This window comes from Podarcis bocagei (genome assembly GCF_964188305.1).
Source record: "Podarcis bocagei genome assembly, chromosome: 7".
Lineage (NCBI taxonomy): Eukaryota > Metazoa > Chordata > Lepidosauria > Squamata > Lacertidae > Podarcis > Podarcis bocagei.
Window position 1 is genome coordinate 88,028,310 of NC_138132.1, and position 25,893 is coordinate 88,054,202.

General features: G+C 48.8%; 1 protein-coding gene across 1 annotated transcript in view; it reads right to left on the bottom strand.

Moving 5' to 3' along the window:
- The window catches only part of RASSF2 (Ras association domain family member 2), a 53,206-nt gene that overhangs the window by 23,900 nt on the left and 3,413 nt on the right, over positions 1 to 25,893 (bottom strand). The window contains exons 2-5 of the mRNA XM_081203328.1: positions 13,052 to 13,143; positions 11,282 to 11,357; positions 9,684 to 9,835; positions 7,697 to 7,785 (exon numbers count right to left, since the gene is read on the bottom strand). Coding sequence (XP_081059454.1) covers positions 7,697 to 7,785; positions 9,684 to 9,835; positions 11,282 to 11,357; positions 13,052 to 13,110 — 376 coding nt within the window. The 5' untranslated portion in view covers positions 13,111 to 13,143. The remainder of the gene's footprint in view (positions 1 to 7,696; positions 7,786 to 9,683; positions 9,836 to 11,281; positions 11,358 to 13,051; positions 13,144 to 25,893) is intronic.

Here is a 25,893-nt window from a genome sequence, read left to right on the forward strand (position 1 = left end):
GCAAGCAAGCTGCCGGCCAGCCCTGTGGAGCCTCCTTTTATTGACACAAATATGCAAACCAGTCAGATACATTTTGGGCTGTGACCTTTACACATCTTCCGGTCCCGAGATCGAGGGGTGGTACAAAGCTATTTTGGCACCTGTTTCCACCGCGTCATTTTCCCCTTGCACTGTGTACGACGAAGGAGACAAAAGGTCTCAGAGACAAAGGTTACAGACAGGGCACCGCAGACTACTGAGACCGCAAAAGGTCAAACAGAGGGCAAGATGTTCAGACAGCTGTGGCTTGTCTGTGGGGGGTGGTGTGTGCCCCGCACCCCAAGGTCACGCGTGCAGGCAGGCTAAGGCTGCCTGCGGGTGGGGAGTGTCCTCCCTCCGGACCCAGCGATTATCCCTACATGTACCTTTCAAAGTTTTCAAAAAAAAGGAGGCCAGACTCCATCGTCTGACACAGCCAGCAACACACATACAGGCTTACGGGGTCTGAACTGCAGATAAAGGACCAGGAGGCAGCAATACTCTTGAATACCAGGTGCTGGAAGCTGCAAGAGGAGAGAGGGCTCTTATGGGAAACCGGCAAGCAGGATTTGAGTGTGACGGGCATTTGATTGGCCACTGAAGAACAGGATGATGGATTAGGTGGGGCACTTGCCTGATCCAGCAGGCGCTTCTTATGTTCTTACATGATCTTCTCCTGGGAATTCCTCCTTCCCTCTCTGGCATGAGAAGGACTCTGCAGGATCAGACCCAAGCCACATGTGCCCAACCAGGTGCTTCTGGGAAGCCCACAAACAAGATGTTCAGAATCAGGGGACAAATAACTCTGGTCCCCTTGCCTTTTTTCCAATAAGAGAAGCATATTAGCATGGGGCGTGCTACCAGCTCACAATTTTTACGGACTCTTCCTACTGCGGGTTACTCAGTTTGCAACAAGCAGAACTTGCAAGATGCGCACAAAGCAGCCCAGTGTTCTACTCACGTGTAAAGGCAATGCGAAAGCGTGCAAAGCTCCATCCTCCTTGCTGCCTTTCACAAGCTGGAGGGCAAACAACTGAAGAACAAAACCTCCTTTATGTGTGGAGCATCTCTTCACAACAGAGAATTGGGGAATATGAAGAAGTGTTTGTCCTCCAGCTCACAAAGGGTGAAACTCAGTGGGCTTGTCCCTCTCCATGTGTTCCTTTTACACATGAGTAAGACTCCCAAAGAAAGGGACGTGGGTGACGCTGTGGGTTAAACCACAGAGCCTAGAGAAGGTCGGCGGTTCGAATCACTGCAACGGAGTGAGCTCCCGTTGCTCGGTCCCTGCTCCTGCCAACCTAGCAGTCTGAAAGCACGTCAAAGTGCAAGTAGATAAATAGGTACCGCTTCAGCGGGAAGGTAAACAGCCTTTCCGTGCACTGCTCTGGTTTGCCAGAAGCGGCTTAGTCCTGCTGGCCACATGACCTGGAAGCTGTACGCTGGCTCCCTCGGCCAATAAAGCGAGATGAGCGCCACAACCTCAGAGTTGGCCATGACTAGACCTAATGGTCAGGGGTCCCTTTATCTTTAGGACTCCCAAAGAGGATATGGGAAGCTGGTGCTTTCGGTGAAGGCAGACGCTGGAGACATGGAATGCTACTGTTAAGTTTTAAATGAAGGTGTATGAGAGGGGTTAAGGTTATGGAAGTTCAGCAGCAAGCAGAGAAAACAAAGGAAGGGTGAATACTGAAAATTGTTTCCTGGAATTGCTCTGAGATCCAGCTGCAATTCTGCCAGCACAGCCAATGTTCCTAGTTGCTACAGAAGCCAACATGTTCCCCTTCATTAGAGGTTTTCAAAGAATCGTAGAGTTGGAAGGGAGCCCCAGGGATCATCAAGCCCAACCCTGTGTGAGTTGGAGTCGTGCCACTATCCAGAGATAAAATCCATAGCCAGTGTTTTTACTGTGAGAAGAAGTCAACAATGTGCTATTCACAGACTCCTTTCCTAATCAGGGTGTCTTCGGCTACATTTGTAACGCGCTCCAACCTTCTAGGCCAAGGTCATTTGGATGTCAACTCCCTAACAATTGTGATCTAAAGTGCATTGCAATTTGGCCTCCTGTCCTGCAAACTCTAGACAGCATCTTAAAAAGCAGAGACATCACCTTGCCAACAAAGGTCCGTATAGTTAAAGCTAGGGTTTTCCCAGTGGTGATGTATGGAAGTGAAAGCTGGACCATAAAGAAGGCTGATCGCTGAAGAATGGATGCTTTTGAATTCTGGTGCTGGAGGAGACTCTTGAGAGTCCCATGGACTGCAAGAAGATCAAACCTCTCCATTCTGAAGGAAATCAGCCCTGAGTGCTCACTGGAAGGACAGATCCTGACGCTGAGGCTCCAATACTTTGGCCACCTCATGAGAAGAGAAGACTCCCTGGAAAAGACACTGATGCTGGGAAAGATGGAGGGCACAAGGAGAAGGGGACGACAGAGGACGAGATGGTGGGACAGTGTTCTCGAAGCTACCAGCATGAGTTTGACCAAACTGCGGGAGGCAGTGGAAGACAGGAGTGCCTGGCGTGCTCTGGTCCATGGGGTCACGAAGAGTCGGACACGACTAAACAACTAAACAACAACCTGCAAACTCTGAACATTAAGAACGTAAGAAGAGCCTGGCTGCTGGATCAGGCCAGTGGAGCCCCCTGTGTTCTAGTATTCTGTTCTCACAGTGGCCCACCAGATGACGACCCACAGAGAGGATCCAAGCACAAGGGACACGTACCGGAAGTGCGCCAGAAGTAGTGTATATGTACGTGTACGAGTGTTCCTCCAGGTGAGCACATGCTATTTCCGGCGCTCTTCCGACCTGGAAGTTGGTCCCCGTGGTGAGGAAAAAAATGGCGCCAAGAAAAAAAATGGAATCCCCACGCCAATCCCCCACGCTGGTTCCAGGAGGCTCATGGGCCAGAACCGGCCCATGGGCTTAGGTTGCCAACCTCTGTTCTAACTGGCTGCATTTACCCTTTCGCCTGCTAGGAAAAGGGTGAGAGCTCTAGTTGAAGAGCTTCCTCTGAGCGGCTGCTCCTTGAGATGAGAATGTGATGTGGCAGGGAAAGCAGACCCTTAAGCGTTCCTCTAAGATTCCTGGCGTGGACCCAGAACATAATGAAATCCCTCTTAATCCATTTTTAATGGGCTCCTTAAACTCACATTTCAACTCACCATGTGTCAACCCACCCAAGCCTGCTCCTGTTTCAGATCTGCAACAAGCTGGGTGGCATTAAACAACAAAACAAAAAAATAGAAAGCCATCTTAAACATGTGACGTAAGAAGAGCCTGCTGGATCAGGCCAAAGGGGGCCCATCTACCGTATTTTTCGCTTCATAAGACGCACTTTTTTCTTCCTAAAAAGTAATGGGAAATGTCTGTGTGTCTTATGGAGCGAATGCGTGGTTCCTGCAGCCAAATTGCCCAGGGACAAAAAGCAGATCCTCTCTTTTTTTTGAAAGAGAGAAGTGGGTGTTGAAACAAAGCCGCTGATCGTTTGCCGATCGGGAGAGAGATAAGGGAAGCTAGAGATAAAGGAGGCTGCCTGGGAGGGGGGAGGTAAAAGCCCATGGATCCTCAGGATTCACTATCAGATCACATAGCATGTCCCTGGCTACAGCCTGCACTCAAAAAACCACGCACCCACTGTTGCATGGGGCCGAAATGGCACAAAAACATGGTTACAAAGCACAGATCCACATGGATCCTCAGGATTTTTGCATTGGGTCACCCCAAATTCACCATCAGATCACATGTCTGTGGCCAAAGCATGAACCACAAAAATCATACATCCACTGTTTCGTTCAGAATATTTTTTTTCTTGTTTTCCTCCTCTAAAAACTAGGTGTGTCTTATGGTCGGGTGCGTCTTATGGAGTGAAAAATACGGTAAGTCCAGGATACTGTCCTTACAGTGGCCGACCAGATGCCCCAATGGGAAACCTGCAAGCAGGATTTGAGCACTCTCCTGTCCCGTGGCTTCCAGCAACTGGTATTCTGTTGCCGTCTCCTCCGTGAGTTTGCCTAATACTCTTTTAAAGCCATTTAGGTGGGTGACCTCACCGCCTCCTGTGGGAGGGAGTTCCACAGTTTAACAGTCCTCATGCAAGAGCTTCTCAGCAGATATGCAGACATGTGGAGGGTGTGGCCTGCAACCAACAGACTGGCTCCTCCTGTCCTCATTTTAGGACACTGCTCAGTTGAGAGAGAATGGTCAAGAGCACCACTGCCAGTCCTTCAAGGCATCCGAGTGCCAACTATGGAGGCAAAGAACAGCCTTCATGTGGCACATTATGAGTCCTGGTCGGATCTCTTTGGGGGAGTGTCTCTCTTTCCCCATCAGCCTCGGGACCCCAGGGCTGAAAGCCTCCACCCCATTACCAGCAAGGAAATTCAAAGAGGCCGAGAAATGCTCTACAGCTCCCAGACAGGCCCATGTGTGCCTCTGATGTGCTCAACCCCTTGGATGCTACACCTACCGTATTTTTCGCTCCATAAGACACACTTCTTTCCTCATAAAAAGTAAGGGGAAATGTGAGTGCATCTTATGGAGCAAATGGTGCTGCGCAGAGAGGGAGAGCTGTGCAGCGCTCCTTCAGCAACGCGCCTGTCCTGCGAAGCCAGAGGAGGAACAGAAGGGGCTCCTTCTGTTCCTCCACCCGCTTTGCTGAAGGGGTGCTGGCGCAGCTCTCCCTCTCTGCGCAGCGCCCCTTCAGCGGAGCACCTCTCCTGGCTTCTGCCTTAGCCGCACGCAGCCTCTTTGGGCAGAGGGAGCCTTCATCTCGCTGCCCTGAAGAGGCTTAGCGCGGCTATCCCAGAAGCCAGATCCCTCTTGCTGTTCTAGCTTCTGGGGTTCAGAATATTTTTTTCTTGTTTTCCTCCTCCCAAAACTAGGTGCGCCTTATGGTCTGGTGTATCTTATGGAGCAAAAAATACGGTAACTTCCTGCTACAGCCTTAGCTGTGTTTTCTGGGAGGGCTGAGCAACACTCCTTTCATCTGGGCATCCCTTCTAAGCTGTTGCACAGAGGTTTAAACTTCCTCAAACCTGAGAATCGGAAGGTCACACTTAAAAGATAATAATAATGGCCTGCTGATAAAATTAAGCTTGGACTGGTGCTGGTTTTCATCTCCCGATTATGGACTGCTAGGCTGCACATCAGTTAATTGTGATAGTCTTACTCTAAATGGGTTTCTGGAAACTTGGCGGGGTGTGTGCGGATTTTGCAGCAGAGAAAACTGATAACCCTGACCATGCCCTGCTCTTGGCTATGGGGAAGGCAAAAAGAGGCAGGCAGTGAACACAATCGCCCACAAGCATCTTCTCATGCATCATGGAGCCCAAGGGGCGCACTTGTACTCTGGAGTGCTGAAGGCCAGTGGCAAAGCTGCATGCTCCAGCACTGAGGGCGGAGAGCAGGCGGGGGCGTGGTTGGCGCACGTCCCAGGGAGTGTGGCGTGCATCCTGGGGGCGTGGCATGCCACCCACGGGGGCGTGTCGTGTCCTGGTGTGTGGAATGCCACCCGCAGGGCGTAGTGCCTGGCGCAGTGGGGGGGGGGTGCGTGGCCCATGTCCGGGGGGCCCATGATGGTACCCCCTCCCCGATGGTGCTGAAGGCAACTGCTTGTGGAGGGCAGTGGCCAGATAGACAAGAAGGTTACTCTGGCAGCTTCCAACTGGCCCAGGGCTTCCAAACTGACACAGCAAAATATATTCAACCACTGACTGTTGCGCACGGAAGAAGAAGAAGGGGAGTTTGGATTTGATATCCCGCTTTATCACTACCCTAAGGAGTCTCAAAGCGGCTAACATTCTCCTTTCCCTTCCTCCCCCACAACTAACACTCTGTGAGGTGAGTGGGGCTGAGAGACTTCAGAGAAGTGTGACTGGCCCAAGGTCACCCAGCAGCTGCATGTGGAGGAGCGGAGACGCGAACCCGGTTCACCAGATTACGAGTCTACCGCTCTTAACCACTACACCACACTGGCTCTCAGGGGGGACCTCAGCTAGGGTGGTTTTGTTTTTTGCTTTGCACAAAAGTTTCTGAACAGTGATTTCCATCAGCTATTTTACCTTAAACCCACTAGTCTTCCAAGCAGTGAGTGGGATTAAAATCCTTACTGCAGAAATGTCTAACAGTGGCCCTATGGCTACAGCAACATGGGGCACTGCCCTTCCCACATTTCCTTCCCTAAGACCCGGACTACTGAAGTGTCCTGTGTGACTCAAAAGCTTGCACTTGGCGTTTCAAACACCTGCGACTCCAAATAAATTGGTTGCTTTGCGCTTCTCGTCCCGGGGGAACCAATGCAGATGCTGAGACTTTGATCTATCTGAGCAGAGGTTGCCTGGCTTGCTTTGGTTTTTTAAGGGAAGGGAAAAGAAGAGGGGAGAGGTGAGGCGAGAACGACACAGCTCAGATTGCACAAAGCCCGTAAATGCCAAAACCCACGTGGTGGTTTTCTGTTTTGTTAAACAGGAAGGCCGATCTCGGATCAGAGAGCGATGGGTGGTGGGGAGAGCTGCAGAGAGCGCTTCTCCTGTAAATGTTTATTTCTCCATGGCAACTCTGCTTAACAAGGACTCCTGTTATTCCCTTTCTAAAGAGAGGAGGGCTGTGTTGCCAAGGAAAAGGGGGACAAAGCTCATTCTTCCACACCACTCAGTGTGTGTGTGTGTGTGTGTGTGTGTGTGTGTGTGTGTGTGTTTCACGCTGGTCTCATGAACTCGGAGGCGCCTGGCTGCTCCTCAAGGCCAGCATCCTCCTGCTTTCCACGGGGGCCAACCGGACGCCTCTGGCAAAGTCCACAAGCAGGATTTGAGTGCAGCCACTCTCTCTGCCTCTGGCCAGGGAGGAAGGTAAAAAGTAAAGAGTAAAGGACCCCTGGATGGACAGGTCCAGTCAACGACAACGGGGTGCGGCACTCATCTCACTTTCAGGCCGAGGGAGCCGGCGTTTGTCCACAGGCATTCCGGGTCATGTGACCAGCAGGACTAAACCGCTTCTGGTGCAACGGGACATCGTGATGGAAGCAAGAGTACACGGAAACACCATTTACCTTCCCACCACAGTGGTATCTATTTATCTACTTGCACTGATGTGCTTTCGAACTGCTAGGTTGGCAGGAGCTGGGACAGAGCAACAGGAGCTCACTCCGTCATGGGGAATCGAACCGCTGACCTTCCGATCAGCAAGCCCAAGAGGCTCAGTGGTTTAGACCACAGCGCCACCCACGTCCCTCACTTGCCGATCAGCCTTGACCTCCACAAATCTGCCACACAGACACACACACACATCCCTTTTAGAGCTACCCCGGCCAGAGGTTGTGACTGCATCTGGAAGTGGCAAGTTTAACTCTGAACTGTATGGAGAAGTCATTCCTTTTAAGAACATAAAGAGAGTTTGGTGGATCAGCACCATCCACATCACAAGAGAACTCTGAAACAAATATTTAGACCCGAGATACAGATGGCTCTGTTTCTTTTAGACACATAATTATGGCACTCCTAGCACGGGGTAAGCTCCCAGAAAAACACCTTTCAGAAACTGATTTACTACACTTCACAGTGAGTTATTGTCATAGATAAGGATTATACTCCATTATTGCATTATTTTCAGAAGATGGAGACCCCCAACTCCTTAGCACCAGTAAGGACCCCCAGCATCCTTCACTTCCCCTATCTTACCAATTCCCCCATCAATTCCGTCCCCATCCAGCGAGGGCTCAGCTTCCGTGACCTGAATGTCTGGTAAGGTTGACGGCTTTATGACTGACCTAAGTAGGGAAGAGACAAAATAAGAGAATTCGGGATTTAGAAAATACCTTGAAAGATTTCCCCAGGCGTTCTAAAAACACAGATTGATGCAAGCAATTATTGTTCGTCTGCTCGTGTGAATAGTAAACACAGCACAAAATCATAGTGGCAAGTTATGTGAGCGTGATGGTTTTGTTGTTGTTGCAAGATGCATTCTTTAGCTGCGATTCCTGCACTGCAGGGAGGGTTGGACTAGATGGCATCAGGGGTCCCTTTCAACTCAACAATTCTAGGATTCACCACAGAAGTAGCCAGCATGATCTTCTGTGTGCCCTCTGCACCCCACTTCAGACTCTGATAGACACATGGACACCAAAGAGGGCACACTTTGAAAACATGATGTCAGAATTGCCTCAAGTCGGATGTTAGGCAGGAAGCAGGGATAAAATTATGTGTGAGGCTTAAATATTTTTGAATGCTTTGCTTAGTAAAACAGCTCCCTGCATGCAGCAAAACAAGAAGAGGGAATTGCAAAATCTTTTGACCAAGGTGCACTTATTTTTTGCAGGCAGGGAAAATTCAAAACTGCAACCGTCCCTGGAGTCTGAAGCTCCAGCCTCCAGAATCCTACCACCACCTTCTGTGTAATGTGTAGAATGGATCTGTGCCATCTTAGCAACAGACTCTGGTTACAGCAGAAATTACTGAGCATTTCCCAAAGCTTTAAAAACAAAAACAGCAACCAAGAGGCTCTGTTGCCATCCTGACTATAATTTCTACTTACAAAAACTTTTTATTTATCTGCAACTTGTGATCATGTAGATTACAGTGTTCCACAAGCAGAAATAATCAAGGTCACAGTGCCACTTGTATAGTCTGGGCTGCATATTTTGCAGTTCCCAAGTTGGTTTGTTCATGGGGATCCTAGATGCAGACAGACCAGCCTTGTACTTGGCCGTATCTTATTTTCTACCCAAGGAGAAGGGGCAGAGAGCAGTGTGAGCCCAGCAGGGGCAGGACTTGAAATCTCTCCCCTAAAACCCGTCTACTTCTCCAGTGTTCAGGAAAATCAATGATATTTCTTCCCATTAAAAAAAAAAGGTTTATGATTTTCTCAGTTTGTTTCTGGCCCCAATCCACTCCCACCCTTGTTTCTACACATCAAGGTGCCGCTTTCCTTACCGATATTACACGAGTTCAAACCCTCCCTTAAGTCCCTGATCACAGGAAAAGTTAAAACAAAATGGTCACGGTGATAGAACTATAGAGTGGGCAGGGACCCATCTAATCCCACTCCCTGAAGGGCAGGTACCACAACTAAAGCATTCCTGGCACAGGGCCACCCATCTCTGCATAAAAGCCTCTAATGACGGAGAGTCCAGTGCCAAACACCTCTTACCATCAGAAAGATCTTCCTAATGTTTAGTCAGAATCTCCTTCTTTGTCATTTGAATCCACTGGTTCAGGGCTTTCCCCCTGGAGTGGCAGAAAACAAGCGTGCTCCACCTTCCATGTGGCAGCCCTTCAGATGTTTGAAGAGGGCCATCATATCTCCTCTCATTCTCCTCTTCTCCAGACTAAACATACTCAGCTCCTTCAACCGTTCCTCATCAGGCCTGGTTTCCAAACCCTTCATCATCTTGCTCACCCTCCTCTGCACACATTCCAGCTTGTCAACCTCCTTCTTATATTGTTGTGTCCAGAACTGGACAAAGGACTCTGACCAAGGCAGAAGAGAGCAGGACTATGACTTCCCTCGATGTGGAAACTCGCCTTCTGTTGATGCAGCCTCAAATGCCATCAGCTTTCTTTAGCTGCTGCGTCACACTTGACTCATGTTAAGCTTGTGGTCTGCTAAGACCCCTAGATATTTTTCTCACACACACTCACACAAACATGCCCTGGATTGTGTACTGACCCGTGTGCTCCCAGGTTGCAGCCGGAATGCCAGGAGGAGGACGAAGGCGGGGGGCGGATGCGCTGGTTGTCGTCTTGCATCTGCAAGCGGATGGGCCTGCGCAGCCCCCAGGAGATGTTCAGCAAGCCCTCCACGATGAACTCCCCTTCTTCCTAGAGGGCACATGAGAGAAGGGACTGAGGGATGGTCCAGAAGCTGGCTTGCTCCAAGGATGCTGCAGAAAACTTCCAAGGATACTGGTTCTACCTCCAGAGCTGGACCATGTTAACAAAATATACCCAAACCTTGCGCTATCTGAAAATGAAGAACAGCTTTTCAAAAGTTTGGCATCCATTTACTGAATAGATTAAGGTAAAGGAACATGGCTGGCAGCCCCCCTCTTCTCATAGGCTCCTATGGATAAACATTATTGGATAATGTACTCTTGAAGGTTGTGACACGGGTGGCGCTGTGGGTTAAACCACAGAGCCTAGGACTTGCCAATCAGAAGGTCGGCGGTTCGAATTCCTGTGACGGGGTGAGCTCCCATTGTTCGGTCCCTGCTCCTGCCAACCTAGCAGTTCGAAAGCATGTCAAAGTGCAAGTAGATGAATAGGTACCACTCTGGCGGGAAGGTAAATGGCATTTCCGTGCGCTGCTCTGGTTTGCCAGAAGCGGCTTAGTCATGCTGGCCACATGACCCGGAAGCTGTACACCGGCTCCCTTGGCCAATAAAGCGAGATGAGCGCAGCAACCCCAGAGTCGGCCACAACTGGACCTAATGGTCAGGGGTCCCTTTACCTTTACTCTTGAAGGACAATTGTCTGGAATTATAACACTGCTTTTGGAATAGTACCATTTCCTTCTTTCTCCTCCTATCCTTTCTTTATCCCCCCCCCTCTCTTTTCCCTTTCTCTTGGCTTTTCTCTTTTCTCTTGGTTTGCTCTTTTCTCTTTCTCTTGACTGTTGCTGCCATTGCTTTTTGTGTATTATAAAGTGAAAGTAAAAGCAATCACAAAAGAAAGGATGCTGGTTTCAACTATATTTATTTTGGTTCATAAGATTTACATACCAATTGATTGCTTTTCCCGCCAGTGGACCTGGTGCAAAAAGAGCTTTAGAGCTCCCCGCCTTGCTTGCATTTAACTTGCATACTTTAAGCCAGCCCACCTTCAACCGCATGTGGTTGAAACTGTGTGAGCTAAACGTGCATAAGATGCAATCATACTGAATTCCTCTGGAAGGATCATTTTAGTTTTTAAATGCAGGTTTCCAGCCCTCCTGAATGCATCATTAAAAGTGCATGGGCAGCACATGCTGAATTTTCAAGAGTTGGGAAAAGGGGGAGGCCAAAGGAAAATCCCAGAGTCTGGGGGTGTCAGAGTTTCGGGGCCTTGCACAGTCCAAAAATAGTAAAACTGGAATTAAAACTGAAGAGTAAACTCTGCACTGCAATAATTCAAAAAGCATGCACCTATGAGCCTTTCTGCATGCATTACACCATTTGCAGAGTTCTGGTGACATGGGTGCAGTTTCATTTTTGGAATCATGCCCAGGTCACACACCCCTGGTCACAACATTCTCCCCTAACTTGTCTCTGCTTAGAAAGGTCTTCTCACCTCTCGATGCCGGAGCTGCAAGTTCTGGCCTTCGTAGTATAGGTTGTAGGTCTTCAAGTGCAACAACAGTTCATTTCTGGAAGATGTGGAACAAGAGCTGTTAGAAGAGCAAATGGAAGAGTTGTCCAGCTCTCTTTGCCACATGTAGTGGCTTTGTCCAAAAGTTGCTGCTTTTTGCAATAAAATGTTTAAGGAAATTGGAGCTGACCCCTGACCCCAAACTTGCTCCACTTTCATGGCTCTCCTGAGAAGCCTCCAAGGAAAGCCAAGGTTCCACAGAACATGCTTCTCCAGCCACACATTTCATTGTCCCATCAGAAAACGGCATGCACTTTCTGAGAGTCCTTTCAGAGTCCTTTCTGTTGGGGATAATTCAGAATGAAATCCCCAGGAGTCAGAAAAGGTGGCCCATGTTTTGTTAGCCCCCAAATGGAAAACGAGCGAGGTGCCAACCAAAGAAGAATGGCAACTTAAGTTGACAGAATACGCACAACTTGCAGACTTAACATATAGAATAAGAGAACAAGAAGAACATATGTTTAAGGAAGATTGAAAAATGTTTATTGAATATATGGAATATAATTGTGTACAGCTGAAAATGCTGGCAGCATTAGGATAAATTCAACAGTGTAAATAAGTTTCGATGGATGCAATAATGGAATATTGATTGGTATAGTTTTTGTAAAATATGCAGGGATTTAAGATATGTAAAGTGAATCACGGAAAGAGAAGAAGGGAAGTCATTGATATCTCTAGGATGCAAAATAAGTATTTGAAACTGTAAAACAGAAAATTTAATTTTAGAGAGAGAGAGCATGCACTCAATGTCCATCTTCCTGTAGGGAGTTCTCTAGGCTAGAAATGAATGGCTGGTTGTAACTGCCCTCACTTCACCTCTGCCCACAGCTTCACGACATACAGGCAACTCACAGCTTATGCAGCAGTTCGGTTCTGGCTGTCAGTGTGTAAACACAAAATCACGTGAAGCCAGGAGCCCCTGGAACTGCCCCCAACCCACAGGGGGAGGACTCTTTATCTTGCTCTGGGAGGGTCGCAGGAGGGCCAGAGCCAGTGTGGTGTAGGGGTTAAGAGCGGTGGACTCGTAATCTGGTGAACCAGGTTCGCTTCCCCGCTCCTCCACATGCAGCTGCTGGGTGACCTTGGGCCAGTCACACTTCTTTGAAGTCTCTCAGCCCCACTCACCTCACAGAGTGTTTGTTGTGGGGGAGGAAGGGAAAAGGAGAATGTGAGCCGTTTGAGACTCCTGAAGGGGAGTGAAAGGCGGGATATCAAATCCAAACTCTTCTTCTTCAGGGAGCCCACTAGTTGAGGCAACGCCTTCCTTACCGGCCTCCAGAACTGTCCCAGAGCCCTTTCCCAGGGGCCGGTGAAGAAGTCAGCCCTTTGCTTACTGGGCTTTGGAAAGGTGGTACGAACTTTGGAAAGGCGGTGTGAAGACTCAGAGCATCCTTGAGTCCTCATGCCTCCTTCCCAAAGCCCGAAAAAGTGAGGGAGACTCTCTGGGTGTGCGGAGAACATAAATAAACGGAGAGCAAGGATTGGTGGGTTTCCTCCATTCTCTATTTATTCACCCCGCCACTCCAATTGCGTAAATATGATAGGCGTAAGATGCAAGTTGCCAGTACTCAGGTCTCTCCTCCCTTCCTTGCACGTGCTTGCAATTATACACAGACACCAACACACCAGACCCCAGGGACCCCTGAAAAGAACAAAGGTCTGCCCGGGACACGCAGCCAACCTCTGACTTACTTCGAAATGTACTTGTCGTGCCCACAAGGGACCGGGTAGTTCTCACTTATGTAGTCCATCCTTGGAAAGTGTCTTTCATCAGGAACAGAGGCCTGTGGCGAAAGGGGGGGGGAACCGCTTTAAAGCACACAACAATTTACTTTCTGAGATAAATGAAATGAACATGCTAATCGTTCGTTCAATTCAGTGGCGATTTTGCAGACCTCTAATGGGTTTCAGATCCATGGATTGTAGTGGGGAGGGAGGGGAGTCCACAAGGTGCAGAAATGTGATACCCCTGCTTGTTTTCCTGGAAGACCATTCTGAGAAACAGGAGGTGGAATGGACTGGCCAGCACCTCAGGCCTTACTGCAATTACTATGTTTATTTCTATCCCATCTTCTGCCCGGACAGACACTTGAGGTGGCTTACACAAATCAAAACAACGCAAAGCATATATATATATGCCACTCCAATCAAGTGTTAAAAACAATACAACATTAAATATTAAAAACTTCCCTAAACAGGGCTGCCTTCAGATGTCTTTTAAAGAGAAGATAGCTGCTTATTTCCATCTGAAGGGAGGGCATTCTACAGGGCGGGCGCCACTACCGAGAAGGCCCTCTGCCTGGTTCCCTGTAACTTGACTTCTCGCAATGAGGGAACCGCCAGAAGGCCCTCGGCGCTCAACCTCAGTGTCTGGGCAGGACGATGGGGGTGGAGACGCTCCTTCAGGTATGCTGGACCGAGGCCGTTTAGGGCTCTAAAGGTCAGCACCAACACTTTGAATTGTGCTCAGAAACGTACTGGGAGCCAATGCAGATCTCTCAGGACCGGTGTTAGGTGGTCTCGGCGGCCACTCCCAGTCACCAGTCTGGCTGCCGCATTCTGGATTAATTGCAGTTTCCGGGTCACCTTCAAAGGTAGCCCCACGTAGAACACATTGCAGTAGTCCAAGCTATGCTATGCTATGCAATTTGGACTGAACCTGTACATTGTTAAGTGACACAAAGTAGAGCACTGAAGCCCTCCAGCTGACCACACATTAGCCGCCCAGCTTCTGAAATTTTCACAGGCATCACACATATCTTTGAAGTCATAAGGACTAGATACTTAACAGGGAAAGACAAAGCTCTCCAGTGCTGAATCTGACTCCTGTGTCGAATGCCACTCTGAACCCCATCTTCTTTTCCCTTTCTCTCTGGGATTTCATCTTACGCCACCTCTGGGCATAATCTCTTGTTTCGGCTGCTGTAGCTTAACAGGTGTCCACAAATCTTTCTTTGTATCTGCCTGAAGACGCAAAGCAGGAAGCCCAGAAGTCTTAACACTGCTGCATCCGCTGCTGCATCCGCCAAGCATTGTTCTTGGGTTGTGGGGAGCAAAACAGAAGCACTAAGAATATCACCACCTCCCAGCAGAGCGGCTGACGAAATTCTGAATTTCCTGCCTCCTCTGAGCTGCTTTCCTAACCAGCCTGACAGCTGTCTGTTTCATGGCCTCTCCTTCTGGGGCTGTTCAGCAATGAAGCTCAAGACTTGCACAAAGCAAAGGATAAAATGATATCTCCACCCCTACCCTATTTCCAAACTACAGTGCCGTTGTCTCTTCAAGACTGGCAGCGGTGGCTGGGAGTGCCTTTCTTCAGCTCTGGCTGGTTTGCTGGACTGGATCGTTGCAACACGCTCTGTGTGGGGCTGACCTTGAAGACGACTCGGAAACTTCGGTCAGTCCAAAACACAGGAGCTGGCTGGCTGGGGTTCCACTTAGATCTCATATAACCCATTTTGAAACAGCTGCGCTGTTTCTGGACCCAATTAAGGTGCTCACATTAGTGTTTAACGGTGCTATTTTTCTAGAAAAAGAGGTGCCGGAACTCACCATGAACGCCTCCCTTGTTCTCTTAGAATGGCAATGGCGTCTGTCTGAGAGGTGCCAGAACTGAGTTCCAGCTGGGAAAAAGCCCTGGTGTTTAAAGCCCTAAATGTCTCAGGCTCCAAAGACCTGAGAGGCTGCCTCCAAGATCAGAACAGGGGGACCCCTGGGTAGTTCCTCCACCCTAGAAGGCTTGGCATGGTGGTGGCCCAGGCAAGAGGGCCTTCTCTGTGGTGGCCCCTTAGCTGTGAAACTCCCTCCCTGCAAAGGTGCATCTGGCATCTGCATTGTATGGCTTTCGGAGGATGGTTGTAAGTTGTTTTTAGTTGTTATTAATATTGTGCTTTAATGCTGTAAAGGTACCCCTGACTGTTATGTCCAGTCAGAGACGACTCTGGGGTTGTGTGCTCATCTCGCTCTGTAGGCTGAGGGAGCTGGCGTTTGTCCACAGACAGCTTCCGGGTCATGTGGCCAGCATGACTAAGCTGACGAACCAGAGCAGCGCACGGAAACACCGTTTACCTTCCTGCCAGAGTGGTACCTATTTATCTACTTGCACTTTGACGTGCTTTCCAACTGCTAGGTTGGCAGGAGCAGGGACCAGGCAATGGGAGCTCACCCCGTCGCAGGGATTTGAACCGCCGACCTTCTGATTGGCAAGCCCTAGGCTCAGTGGTTTAGACCACAGCGCCACCCGCATTGTTACCCATGCTCAAACCTTAGGGTGAAGGGCAGGTAATAAACAAACAAACCATTTGCCCTCCCCAGCACCTGAGGGCCACAAGCGAGCCAAGGGGGCACTTGGGCAGGCCACCTCTCCCACAGTGCTCCACCTGAGGCTTGCTGCCTTAAACAAATGCAGCCGGGGAGGGGCACAGCCAGCGCACACCCCGTGAGCAGCGCATGCAAGACACCCCCTGGAAGCAAACAGCCAGGGCTGACTACCTCTCTGTCTGCTTTCTCAGGCAAGGGTCTTTGCCAAAGGCACTGCCCGGGTCATGCTGGGTGATGGGGACTCAACAGGCAAGGTGGAGAGACGTCCTAACCAGGCAAGGCACAGCAAAACCATCTCTAGCAATGCACTGGCTCAGATGTATGGGAATGGGGCAGGGGGAGGATTTGCACCCCGGCCCCCGCAGGAGCAAGTTCCAGAGTTTTGACTCTGTGTTGTGTGAATAAGTCCTTTCTTTCATCTCTCCTGAATCTCCCAATGCTCAGCTTCATTGGATGTCCTAAAGTTCTAGCATTATGAGAGAGGGAGTAAAAGCTTATCTCTATCCCACTCCATGCGAGGCATCATCTTAAAAACTCCTGTCGTGCCTTACTCGCCTTTTCTCTAAACTAGAAAGTCACAAATGCTGCATCTTAGATCTCCCACATCCTGCCTGGTTTGGCCCTGAGCTTAGATACAGATGGGGTTTCCTGTGTGCATTTGGGGGGAGGGCAGGGGGCAGAGGACAACAGCTCGGCTGGACTGAAAAGCAGAGAGTTTGCTAGGAATCCAAAGACTCCCACCAGATGCTCTGCAGGATTTGTTCTTCTCCATCCTTGACACCCAGGACCAGAATGGGGCTTCCGCAGACCACTGTCAAGTCATTCACCAAGTCAGGAAACCCCTGGGCAACAGATGTTGGACACAATATAATGTTGGAAGACTGGGAAAGGTTGTGGAAGAAAGGGGTTAAGTTTACTGCATGTACGGTATTAAAAGAAAACATTAGGAAAATGATGTATAGATGGTACTTAACCCTGGTAAAATTAGCAAAGATTTACTACACGAATGATAATTTATGTTGGAAGTGCAAAGAAAAGAAGGCACCTTTTATCACATGTGGTGGACGTGTCCCAAGGTTAAGGACTTCTGGGGAAAGATTTATAATGAGTTGAAAACAATGTTGAAAAATACATTTGTTAAGAAACCAGAAGCCTTTTTACTTGGAATAATAGGACTGGAATTGCCCCCAAAAGATGTTACGATTATTTTTGTATGCCACTACAGCGGCAAGACTGCTATTAGCTAAAAATTGGAAATCTCAAGAAATACCAACTGTAGAAGAATGGCAGATGAAGATGTTGGGCTTTTTGGAGCTGGCCGACCTGACTGGAAGAATCCGCGATCAGAAAGAAGAGGAACACCAAGAAGATTGGAAGAAATTTAAAGACTATCTAGCTAAATATTGTAATATAAGATAATTAGAAGTCACTTGAAAGTATCAATTAGGCTTAGGATTAGAATAAGGAGTTGTAAAGAACTATGGATTTAGACTAATAAGAAAAGAGAAGATAGTAAATTGAAGGATTTAATTTTATTAGAAAGAGGATTTTGGAAAACTTACAAGGTGATACAATGACATTCAGTTAGGGGGGATTTGAGGAAGTCAGATAACAATGAAAGATAAAATGGGTTCTAGAAGTAATAAGTGTTTATATTTATATTTTTATTTTCTTTCAGTATAGTACTGTCTTTTCATTTGTGTGTATTATATGTTATATTTGTCATAAATGTGGAAAAACAATAAAAAAATTGGGGGGGGGGGACCCCAGCCCTCCATTCTGCATCCTGGAGAACAACGAGAGGTTCAGAGCTGGCAAAAGCAGCACTGAGGTCCTTGAGAAAGAACTCCCCAACCCTTAAAAGTACAGCTCACACGTCCTGCTCAAAGGGACCCCTCAAAGATAAGGCTCCAAGGCTTCTGTGATTCGCAGACACAATTTCCATCAGAAGCAGCTGAGTTCCTGCCTCTTTCCAGATGTTCTGGTGTGGGAACTTAATTCTATTTGGCAACCCAAGCTCTGAGCATCCACTGCACCGGTTAGGAGGAAGGAGCAGAGCCAGCTGTGCAAGGAAGCATCTCTCCCTCCAGAGAGGAGATTTTGGAAGCAGCTGCACTAAAGAGAAGCAAGCAGGGGCAGAAGAAGGCGCCAGTCCAGACCACGGGCCCATTTCCAGTAGGAAAAGAGGAGCAGAGTGCTCCCAAATGGGTGTAGCTAAAGGAGGAGGAGGGCTGGAGCTACAAGGCAAATAGAACTTTCTTTTTAACTGGTATGTGTGTGGACACAAGAAGAGCCTGCAGGATCAGGCCAATGGGGGCCTATCTAGTATAGCAGGGCCTTCTCCCCTCCTGCAGTTTCCAGCAACTGGTATTCAGAAACATCGCTATCTCCAACTGCAGAGGCAAAGCGCAGCTGTCATGGCTAGTAGCCATCGACAGCTCTCTCTTCCATGAATTTGTCCATCTTCTTTTAAAGCCACCCAAGCTGAAGGCCACAACTACTTCTTGTGGGGGGGAGTTCCACAGTTTAACTACGCCCCGCGTGAAGTACGACTTATTTTTATCTGTGCATGTCGGTTTCCCGCTATTGTAAGGCCTTAATTTCTAGTCAACTAGTTTACGTTTTTATCACTGCTTTCATTCTTGTGAGCTGCTCTGACTTTTTAAGGAGCATCGACGAAATCAAAATACCTGCAAGGGATGTTTTAAATTTTGAATTCTTTGCACGGCCTGCCCACCTTGAAATGACTCAGCCATGAAGCTGGGTGTCACCCAGCATTGCAAGCCCAGTGCCCACTGTTTACTCACCAGGGCTGATTCTGCATTTGCTTTGTGTGTGCATGCATTAAAAAAAAATTTGGAGGGCCACAGTTCCTTCCCCCCCAGTTATGGGGATAAAATGCCGCTGGGGAGACAACATATGCTGCCTCCTGCCTAAGCTGCTTTGAGGAAGCTTTAAAAAGCCACACAATTAATGTTGGGGCCTTTGTGTGCAGTGCAAACACTGGTTGTGTTGTGAGGATGCAAAGCTTTGCAATAATCCAACCTAGAGTGACATTGGCCTTTGGACCAGCTGTTACGCCTGCCGTCCATTCCTCCTGCAGCAGGACCACTGGGCCTCCCCTCTCTCCCCGCCTCCCTCCTCCATCCCGGTCTGCTCTTGGAGGCAGCCCTTCCCATCTGGCCTTGCCAAAAGTCGCTCCATTTGTCAGCCTCTCTCCTGTTAATGGAGACACAGAACCATCCATCTGCCTCATGGCAGCGTAGCTCCCAGCTGCCCAGGGATGAGCGATGGAGGAAGGAACAGAGGAAAGAGAAGTTTAGGAAAGAGGCCAACCACGCCAGGTGTGGAACAACGTGCAGAAGCACCAAAATAAACTCCACAGCACACCGCGCTACCCTGCTTAAAAGAGGTTATTCTGCACACACCATCACCTTGTTCGGGCATGTGGTACCCATTTAAAGGTAAAGGGGCCCCTGACAGTTAAGTCCAGTCGCAAACGACTCTGGGGTTGCGGCGCTCATCTCGCTTTACAGGCCGAGGGAGCCGGTGTTTGTCTGCTCCACAGACAGTTTTTCCAGGTCATGTGGCCAGCATGACTAAGCCACTTCTGGCGCAACAGAACACCGACAGCAGAGCAGCGCACAGAAACGCCGTTTACCTTCCTGCTGGAGCGGTACCTATTTATCTACTTGCACTTTTTAACGTACTTTAGAACTGCTAGGTTGGCAGGAGCTGGGTCCGAGCAATGGGAGCTCACCCTATCACAGGGCTTCGAACCGCCGACCTTTTGATCGGCAAGCCCAAGGCTCAGTGGTTTAGACCACAGTGCCACCCACCTCCCTTCTGGTACCCATTTACTTCTTGCATTTTTTCAAGGTGGCGTACATGGTTTCCCAACAACCCTGTGAGGTACATTAGGCTGAGAGAAGACAGTGACTGGTTCAAGGTCACCCAGTGAGCTTCATGGCCAAGTGGGGAATCAAAGCCTCGTCTCCCAGGTCCCTGGCTTCCATGGCCAGTCAGGGCTACCCATGGACCCTGAATGCACAAAGAGGTCCTCAAGAACACCCAGTGGAAACCTCAACTTTCAGTGCCGGCCGCGGCTCAGTCTGAAAGCAGGGTGTGTTTGCTTCCAACATGGGGACAGGAACCCTGAGAGATGGAGGTTCCTTCCATTGGAAATGGAAAAGGAGACCACTCTGTCAGACTAACACCGGGTGCTTGGTGTGGGGCTGTTGAAGGGAGGGGGCTGACCCCACACTTTCCTGCAAGCTATTTCATGTGATGGGAACCAGGCAGCTGAACAGGGCCTTGGACAGTCCCATGGCTGAACTGAGGAAACCAGACCTACCAGCATTTCATAAATGAATCCAGGGGTGTCCTGGTCACCTCCCTTTTCCCACCCCAAGGCTCAGAGCCTTCCTCCCACCCTGACCCACTGCCAAAGGCACAACTCAGTTCGCCAACTGGAACTTTTCCAGTGTTTTATTACTGCAGATCATGGCATCAGTACAGCTGGCATAAACTTGATTTAAAATAAACCCCTCAATGGACTTTCCTGACCCTGATAAGAGTCCTTATCGTCCTGGAAAAGCTTCCTGATCTCTCAAGACTTTATGTAAATATCAGCACAGTAATCTGTTGTTAGCAAAATTTAATTCACATCTCCTCTAAAAAGAATGAGCTCCACATAAGAAGACAGGAAACAAACAAAGATAAACCAGTTTGTCATTTCTCACTAGGATTATATTCTTTCAACTACAAACTAAGTCAGGTAAGCAGAATAACTAGCAGACAGGAACTTGTAAGAAATGAATAATGAAACAGAGGAATCAAGGTGTTCTTACCAAATTACTCACCTAAAAGACCTATTCCCTTCTCCATAACCTAACATTGGCTCCAAACAGTACTTACACTTTCAATGGTTTGTCAGCTCTAACAGCTCCAATATGGACCCCTTTTCACTCTGTGCTCTCAAGGACCAGCCTGAGAGCTTTGCTCCAGGTATCCACTCCTCTCTCCCCTTGTTGCTGTACTTTTAGCATGAGTCTGTGTCAAACGTCACACATTCTCTCTTTAAGCTTTTGACAAGGAACCTCCTTGTCCTCTTTAGATCAAGCTGTGTCTGTAGTGTGTGAGTTGCTGCCTGCTTCTACTGTAACTTTGCTCTCTGAAGCAGCATGTACACACACCGCCAGTTTCATGACAAATAATAAGCCAACCTTTTGGACAAGGGAGTGAGTGCTGGATATGCAGACACACACTTTTGTAACAGTCGCTTCTGCTCAACTCCTTTAGAAGCCAAGAGGTCATTTGATCCTTAGGTTAAAGATATACTACCAACATCTATTCATCCTGCAATAGGTTACTAGCTGCCCAAGAGGCAGCTCGGCAGCTGAAGTGTGGGCACAACGACAGAGTGAGCATTGATTGGCATCTTCAGTGTTCAGCCGCATGCACAACACTGGGCTCCACCAACCAGGCACCTTTGGGACATTTTGAGCGGCAACTCCAATCAGATTCAGACAACACAACTGTAAGATGCTGGGGCTGATGGGAGCATGTTGATGCTGACTTACGACGGATGGCAGTTGTAGGCTGTGTAATACACTATACCAGGCATAGGCAAACTCAGCCCTCCAGCATAGCTGTCAACTTACAGATTTGAAAATAAGGGACCAGCAGCCTCGAAAATAAGGGATCAGCAGCCAAAATAAGGGGTTTTCCAAGCACAGGTATGTTCAGCTTCTGAGCCCCTCCGAGCCAAAGGCAGAAAGCCCAGCCAGCAGCCAAACAAAGCCTCAAGCGGTGGTTCCCACAGCGCAGCAACCCGGCAAAGGGGATGGAGCAAGGAAAACCACCGTCACCTCTCCGCTGGGAAGCGCTAAGCAAAGGCGAGTCCCCAGGCAACACGGCCAATTTGATCAGCACAAGGCATGCAAGCTCCACCCCCCAGTCGTTCTTAGACTCCTTATTGGGTGAGCAACACAGCCAAGCAACACAGTTGAAGCCTCCCTCCTCCCTGGCCGGCAGGGAGGGAGGGAGAGGAGCTGCTTCCTTTGAAACCCGGGAAATTTAAGGGACATCATCAATAAGGGACAGCAGCGGGACACAGCGCTGGGATAAGGGACTTTCCCGCCAAATAAGGGACAGTTGACAGCTATGGCCTCCAGATGTTTTGAGACTACAGTTCCCATCATCCCTGACCACTGGTCCTGTTAGCTAGGGATGATGGGAGTTGTAGTCCCAAAACATCTGGAGGGTGAGTTTGCCTATGCCTGGACTATACCTTTAAAGCACAATTGGAGCAAATCCTTTCCCTCAAACAATTCCGGGCACTGCAGTTGCAAAGTTACAGTTCCCAGCAACCCTTAACAAACTCCAGTGCCCAGAATTCTTTGATGGGGGAAATGTGCTTTGAATGTGCTTCAAAGGTACAGCACGTCTGCAACCTCAGCTTGAAACATCTGGTGGGCACCTGGCTGAAGGAAGCAGCAAGCCAGAGAATTGTAGCAGAGATTCATTTACTGGCCAACTCGGAACTCCAGCAGGGAGACGTCTGAAACACAGCACCAAATCTAGCAGCATTTTTACAAGGTTTTGTTTTGTTGCTAAGAGTAAAAACAAAAACCAAACCAGGACAGTGATCTAGCAGAGATCAGAAAACAGGGACAGCTGGAGGGGTTGCATGACACCTGGCCTTAGGGAGAGAATTTCTGATCCTTGTGATTCCCAGAGAGTTACCTTTGCCTACAGAGAGAAATGCCAAGGGCAGACATATGAAGGCATGCCATGCGGCGGCACCTTTGAGGACTGGGCTGCCTCCCCCAGGGAGCCTGCAGGCCCATCCTCTGAAGTGACAGCTCCCATTTCAAAAAAGGAGACCCCAACCTGATTTCTCACAAGAGAAACAGGCTTCTTTTGGCATCAGTTTCCCAACTTATAGAATCAAGAGAACCTAAATGGCAGGATCTGATCAGCCACAATACATTTTGCTTCCATTTCACATACATAAACACTCTTGGGGGCCAAACTGGCACCCCCCCCCCCACGGAAGCCATAATCCAAACTAAAAATAACTTTAAAACTATTTTCTTGATCCCAGCAAGGCCATCTGCTCTGCAAAGCAGCAGCTGCTACCCAGGTGAAGCAGCAGCGAAATTGCCCCCTAATCTAAAGTCTGGCTGCCAGACCGTTCTGGAGAGCAGTGGTGCTCAGCTCCCCTGGGCAGCACCAGGGCAAAGGATCAAGAGGGAAGTGAAATGGCACTAAGCATCTGTTTGCTGAGACTAACTTTCAATCATTTAATTCTGTACTTTCAACAGATTTACCATCATAGCTTACACACACACACACACACACACACACACACACACACACACACACTCCCTTCCTGTATAAGATTTCTTATTTCTTACATTCAAAGCACACCTTTCTTTCCACCAAGAAGCCCAAGGTGGCACACATAGTTCTCCCCCTCCCCATTTTATTCTCCAACAACCCTGGCCCAAGATCACCCAGCAAGCTTCCTGGCTGAGTAGGAATTTGAACCCTGGTCTCACAGATCCTAATCTGACACTCTAACACAGGGGTCAGCAAACGTTTTCAGCAGGGGGCCAGTCCACTGTCCCTCAGACCTTGTGGGGGGCTGGACTATATGGGGGGGGATGAATGAATTCCTATGCCCCACAAATAACTCAGAGATGCATTTTAAATAAAAGCACACATTCTACTCATGTAAAAATACCCTGATTCCTGGACCGTTTGCGGGCCGGATTTAGAAGGCGATTGGGCCGGATCCGGCCCCCAGGCCTTAGTTTGCCTACCCATGCTCTAACACTACATGTCAGAAGATCCCTACATGGTGCCCAATCAATCCTGAGTAGAAGTATGTAAAGGTAAAGGTAAAGGTAAAGGGAGCCCTGACCATTAGGTCCCGTCGCGGACGACTCTGGGGTTGCGACGCTAATCTCGCTTTACTGGCCAAGGGAGCTTCCAGGTCATGTGGCCAGCATGACTAAGCCACTTCTGGTGAACCAGAGCAGTGCACGGAAACACTGTTTACCTTCCCACCAGAGTGGTACCTATTTATCTACTTGCACTTTGACGTGCTTTCGAACTGCTAGGTTGGCAGGAGCTGGGACCAAGGAACAGGAGCTCACCCCGTTGCGGAGATTCGAACTGCTGACCTTCTGACCAGCAAGCCCTAGGCTCTGTGGTTTAAACCACAGTGCCACCCACGTCCCAGAATAGAAGTGTGAATTGCACCCTATTCTGCATCTTGCATATGCTTCACACAAGGATCTGGTTCACACATGCATGCCTCTGTTTCTTGACACCTGATGGTAGCAGCTGAATGTGACAGAAGTTCTATTTGTGCTGCTACATCCGATCACAGAAAGGAAGCAGGTTCCTGGTTGATCTGGACTGGTATCCATCATCTTTGCTGGCCTGAGAACTGCAGCTTCTTTCAGATAAGTGAAGCCTTGAGGTGAGCCCACCCCCACATGCCTCCCCCAACGTTTTGCTGCTTCTGACTGGGAGGTCTGTGGCAATCTGCAGCAAGGGCTTAAAACCAGCCCAGATGCAACTCAGCAAGCCAGTCTCTCTAACACACTCTTAATGAAGTAACAGCATATCAGCGCTGGAAGACCCCAGCAGCGGATCTTGCATAAAATTCAAGGCTTCCTTCTGAAAGAGCAAGCAAGAACATAAGAACAGTCCTTCTGCTGGATCCGGCCAATAAGAATAAGAAGAATAAGAATATCTTTATTGTCATTGCCCCCTTCGGGGACAACGAAATTACTTGACTGCTCCATAAAAACACTAATTAAACAATACAATATAATACAGCAAGGGAGATTAGATGACTTTCAAAGTCCAGGCTTCCCATTCAGGGCCGAGATCGCTCTGGAGAAGAAGCTGTTCTTAAGACGGCTCGTTCTTGTCTTCATCGTCCTGTATCTCCGTCCCGACAGCAAGAGCTCAAAGAGACAGTGACCAGGATGCGATGGATCTTTTACTATGTCCAGTGCCTTCCTATGGCACCTTGTGGCATAAATCTGCTCTAAGGTGGAGAGTGGGCAGCCAACAATGCTCTCTGCTGCCTTAACAACCCTGCACAACCCCATCCTGTCCTGGGTAGTACAGCTTCCGTACCACACACATAAGCCATAAGTGAGCACGCTCTCAATGGCACAGTGATAGAAGGCAAGCAGCAGTTTCTGCGGAAGATGGTTTTTCCTTAGTATTCTCAAAAAGTACAGTCTCTGCTGCGCCTTCTTCACAAGCCCCCTTGTGTTGACACTCCAGGACAGATCCTCTTGTAATTCAATGCCCAGAAATCTGAACGTTGTTACCCTCTCCACACAGACCCCATCAATCAAAAGTGGCTGGACGTTGCCACTTTTTATGGTCCATCTAGTCCAGCATCCCGTTCTCACAGTGGCCAACCAGATGTCCATGGGAAACCAGCAAGCAGGATGTGAACACAAGAGGCCTCTCTCCACCTGTGGCCTTCAGCAACCGCCTCCATCTCAGCTGGAGACAACTTTCTGCAGCTTAGGCAAATTATGGAGATCAGTCATGCACACATTTCCCCCTATTTTGCACGGTGACTTTTATTTAATCCAGAGGATCCCAGGGCAGCACACAATAATAAAAATACGATGTAATTTCACGAAACCCCAATACTATTCTTCAAACAGGGATAGGAAACTTCCGATTCAACATTTTATGGAAAGCCACATTGCCAAGTGCCAACCAAGTCTTGCTTTGCTCAACAGGGGAAGTTCCTACTGTTGCAGCAGCCTTAGGCACTCGGGCATGCTGCTGACTTGGCTTAAAATTAATGGGAACTGAATATACTTTGGCTTGGCCAGATTTCCCCATGGCTCTCAAAAGTTGTTTTTAGCCAAATTTAAGCACACAACAACACACTGCCCCCCTCGAGGAAGGATACAGTTTCTGCCCTGGTGGCTTAATTCCCCCTGGGGCTCTTTGCTTAAAGTCAGAAGTGCTGCAGCCTCACAGTTCTGGAAATCGCCCCCTTTGGCTCTGCCTCTGGACTTTCCTCCGCAAGCAATGCCTTCCCTCTTGCCAGCTGCAGTTCCCTGCACCCTTCTGCCAAGAATCCCAAATCCTTGGCTTAGAAACCCACCCTGCACTCTCCCACTGATCTTTCTTCCTTCTGTTTCAATTAACCCATCCAT